Here is a 3,599-nt window from a genome sequence, read left to right as displayed (position 1 = left end):
TCATCTTACCTACTTATTAAAGGATTAAGCAAATAAATGTGCCCTTTACACAGGAAAGTATGTTCTTGAATTATGTTCCTTTATTTTTCTGCCTACATGCCATTGCCTTCCATACCAGCTGCATGAATTAGTACATGAAGGACTTGCAGCATGTGGTAACAGCTTATTCTTGGTCAAGAGACGTGCATCCATGCCTAAAGGGATTGCTGCACCTCATTTCTGTGCTGCTAGAGTTGTATAAATAAGACATATGATGACCAGGCAAAGTTATAACAGTTTAGCACCAAGTGTCACAATGAAGTGTAAGAACTTGATATATGTGGACTCTGTTCCAGAACTAGCTTCTCTCTGAATTAGTGCAACCTAGATAAAATACAGGCTTAGTATATTTGGCTGGTGTTGGTTTAGTCAGACCTAAACATAACTTTTGCTTTGTGCAACTGATTGTTTCTCCTACCTGTCCCTCAGTACTATGTATCACGTGAGGGGGGAAAATGTCTGAGATTCCTAAGAGGTAGGCTGAAGCATTACTAAAAAGCCAGGTTGTTGTTAAATTCAGGTTGAATTTGGCTGTCAGACACCTGGTATAGGTCTCCTCAGTACCCTGGGAGAGGAGTGCCACTGCTGATCCGTCTTAATTCTACAGATAATGGTTTTGGCAATGGATTATATATTTAATGGTCGACTTCAGGATCTCTCTTCCCTTTGTTTTGATCTGGCATCAGAAGTAGCATAAGGAACACAGTGACTGGTGCTGAGGAGCATGTTTAGCAGTTAGTTGGCTTTTGTAAAGGGTCGAGTGAAAGGGACCTGCAAATGCAAGGTTCTGCTTCTGAGGTAGGAGGGAGGGGGAGGAGCTGACTTGCTGGACTCGGTGATCTTAAAGGTCTTTTCCAAGAAGAACCTGAAAGGTTCTATGATTCTATTTGGCCTATAAGGGCTGCAGAGAGGTGCAGCTGGGTGTTGTAATCTGTGTTACCTAACGTCTAGCCTAGTTTCTGTTGAAAGATCTGATTAATTTTGGGGTTTCATTAATGTGGGTTTTGGAACAAATTAAATGTGACCAAGGTTCCAGCAAGGATCTGAAATTTGTTTTCTGCTGAAGAACTCTTTATACAAATGAACACTAATTTGCATCAATAAGCACACGTTTCACTCGGGCTGCCCAACAGGATTGAACACAGACAGAAATTGCCTCTTGCAATGTCTTTCTTGGTGACCACCACTTAGGCCCAACTCCTGCTTTGGCGCACGCGTGTGTGTGTGTGTGTGTGTGTGTGTGTGTGTGTGTGTGGCACCAGCTTGTACAGGACACGTACGTGTGTGTGTGTGAGGTACAGGCACACTTGGAGCACACACAGTGAGCGTGCAGGAAGTTCACGTGTGTGCACGGTGAGGAGGGCCCTGTGTGGTAAGCAGGGTGTGTGTGTGTGTGAGCGTGGATGCGTGTGCGAGTGCACATGTGTGTTTCTGGTCAGCATGTGTGTCTCAGTGTCTCTGTGTGTGACGTGCTTACATGAGCAGGTGTGTGTGCACTGAGCACGTCTTTTGCAGGTGTGAGCGTGCACACTGTGCACGGGTGTGCTAACCGTGGGACCCCGCACACAGGCACGGGAGGGTGTACTCACTGCCCTGTGTGTAGCAGCTGTCACCATCCCTCTGCACCCCTGTGCGTGTGTGCCTGTAACACACATGTGTGCACAGACACCCGAGGCCCTTGCGGGGGGGACACTGAGGGGGGCCGAGCCCCAGGGCAGGGAGGTCCCCGAGGGGGAGTGGTGGCAGACAGCAGGCAGGGCGCGGGCAGGGTGGCTGGGGGCCGTGACCCCCCTGCCCGCTCCGGCAGGTCAATGTTGAGGACACTGTCGAGATGCTGCCCAAGTCGCGGCGCGCGCTGACCATCCAGGAGATTGCCGCCCTGGCCCGCTCCTCGCTGCACGGTAACTGCTCGTCTGGCCCGCGGTGCGGGGGTGCCTGGGGGCGCCATCCAGAAAATGGGGGGGGGTCTCCTGTGGGTAAGGGGCCTGGGCTTCTTGGAGAGGGTATTGGGGTTGCCCCTCTGGGGTTTGGGGGTGTCCCTGGTGGGACACAAGAGGAGGGCAATGGGGGGTGCCAGGTCCCTAGGGCCAGAGGTGAGGGCTGCGGGGTCCCAGGGTCATGGGCTCCATGGAGGGGACTCGGGGTGCCCAGGGGGGTGCTGACGCGGGGGCACATCTCGCAGGCATCTCGCAGGTGGTGAAGGAGCATGTGACGAAGCCAACAGCCATGGCGCAGGGCCGTGTCGCCCACCTCATTGAGTGGAAGGGCTGGTGCAAGCCGGTGGAGCCGCCGGCCGCCCTGGAGAGCGCCTTCAGCTCCTACTGCCACCTGAGCGAGGGCGAGCAAGAGGCGCGCTTCGCTGCTGGTGGGCACCGCGTGGGGCACGGCCGGTGGGCACGCTCCCCACCGTGGGCAGGGGTGGTGGGCCGGGTTGTCCCCATCCCACTGTCCCTCCATCAGCGTCACGGCACTGCGGGCACAGAGGTGCCTGGGCAGAGGGATCCGGGGGCACCTCCCGGAGCGCGCGTGACCCATGCCTATCCCATGCCAGGCGTGGCAGAGCAGTTTGCCATCGCTGAGGCCAAGCTGCGAGCCTGGTCCTCCGTGGACGGGGACGACTCCAACGACGAATCCTACGATGAGGACTTCCTGCCCTCCACGGAGAGCTCCCAGCCCGCCGGTAAGCATCACAGGGAGCAGGCACCCACCGGGTGGGCACGGTGTCCCGCTGCCAGTGCCAAGGGTTGAAGGAGTCCGGGGTGCCCAATCCCTGACCACCTTCCCCACACTGGCCACCCCCTTGCAGGGCAGTGCCCCTGCCTGGCACCGTGGCAGGCAGTGCCATGCAGGGATGGGGAAGCCCTGCGATGTAACGCTCCCCAGCGCCAGAGTGTATTGTGCTTTTCCTTTGGTGGTCACCAGTGCCATGCACACAGACATTTGTGGGCAAATGGTGCCTGGCACAAGGCTGCTCCCATCCTGCAGGGCATGGGGGGGGGTGCAGGTGGCAGCCCCCGGTGCCATCAGCCCTGCACTGACCCCGGGCATCCCGGTTTCCCGCAGAGCTGCCCGGCACGGTGCCCGCCAGCGCGCTGCTGCGAGACCTGCTGCAGGGCCACCTGTGCCAGCTGGGCATGCGACACGGCTCCTGCGAGCCCGAGAGCGACTCCTCGCACACTCTCTCCCCTGAGACCCTCTGCTCCAGCCTCTGCAGCCTGGAGATGGTGTCCCCCTCCGAACTCACTGCCAAACTGCTGGGCTCCCTGGGGGGCGAGGACCTGCTGCTGCCCAAGCTGCCCCCCCCAGCCAGCCAAAGTGCCTTGCGGGGCCTGGCACGGCTCCGGTGCCAGGACTCCCTCTACTCCGTGTCCTACGCCGAGGCCTGCCTCTCGCCCGCTGAGGATGAGGTGGTGCTGAGCAAGGACTTCCCGCTCCACCGGAAAGTCTCCGACGTCGCGTCCTCCGGGGTGGCATCGCTGGAGGAGGAGGAGGAGGCTGAAGAACCCTGATGCCCCCCTGGGGTGCCCTGCCTCTCCCGGCGGGGGTCCAGCCCCCCCGCC

General features: G+C 58.2%; 1 protein-coding gene across 1 annotated transcript; it reads left to right on the top strand.

The window, feature by feature from the left end:
• Positions 1 to 1,558: 1,558 nt before the first annotated feature.
• On the top strand, positions 1,559 to 3,593 carry FAM131A (family with sequence similarity 131 member A). Its single transcript, XM_026855310.1, has 4 exons — positions 1,559 to 1,940; positions 2,222 to 2,404; positions 2,591 to 2,719; positions 3,103 to 3,593. The coding sequence occupies exons 1-4, from the start codon at positions 1,871 to 1,873 to the stop codon at positions 3,546 to 3,548; spliced, it is 828 nt and encodes a 275-aa protein (XP_026711111.1). The 5' UTR covers positions 1,559 to 1,870; the 3' UTR covers positions 3,549 to 3,593.
• The last annotated feature ends 6 nt before the right edge of the window (positions 3,594 to 3,599 follow it).

The sequence above is a fragment of the Athene cunicularia genome (genome assembly GCF_003259725.1).
Source record: "Athene cunicularia isolate RWA chromosome 9 unlocalized genomic scaffold, athCun1 chr9_part1, whole genome shotgun sequence".
NCBI classification, from domain to species: domain Eukaryota; kingdom Metazoa; phylum Chordata; class Aves; order Strigiformes; family Strigidae; genus Athene; species Athene cunicularia.
Note: the sequence above shows the minus strand (reverse complement) of the source record. Positions and strands in the feature narration are given on the sequence as shown.

Excerpts from the sequence above, each read along its gene's own strand:
- FAM131A (XM_026855310.1), top strand. The coding sequence starts at position 1,871 with ATGCTGCCCAAGTCGCGGCGCGCGCTGACCATCCAGGAGATTGCCGCC. Across the intron at positions 1,941-2,221 it reads GGCCCGCTCCTCGCTGCACG|GCATCTCGCAGGTGGTGAAG; the intron begins GTAACTGCTCGT and ends CACATCTCGCAG. Across the intron at positions 2,720-3,102 it reads GGAGAGCTCCCAGCCCGCCG|AGCTGCCCGGCACGGTGCCC; the intron begins GTAAGCATCACA and ends GGTTTCCCGCAG.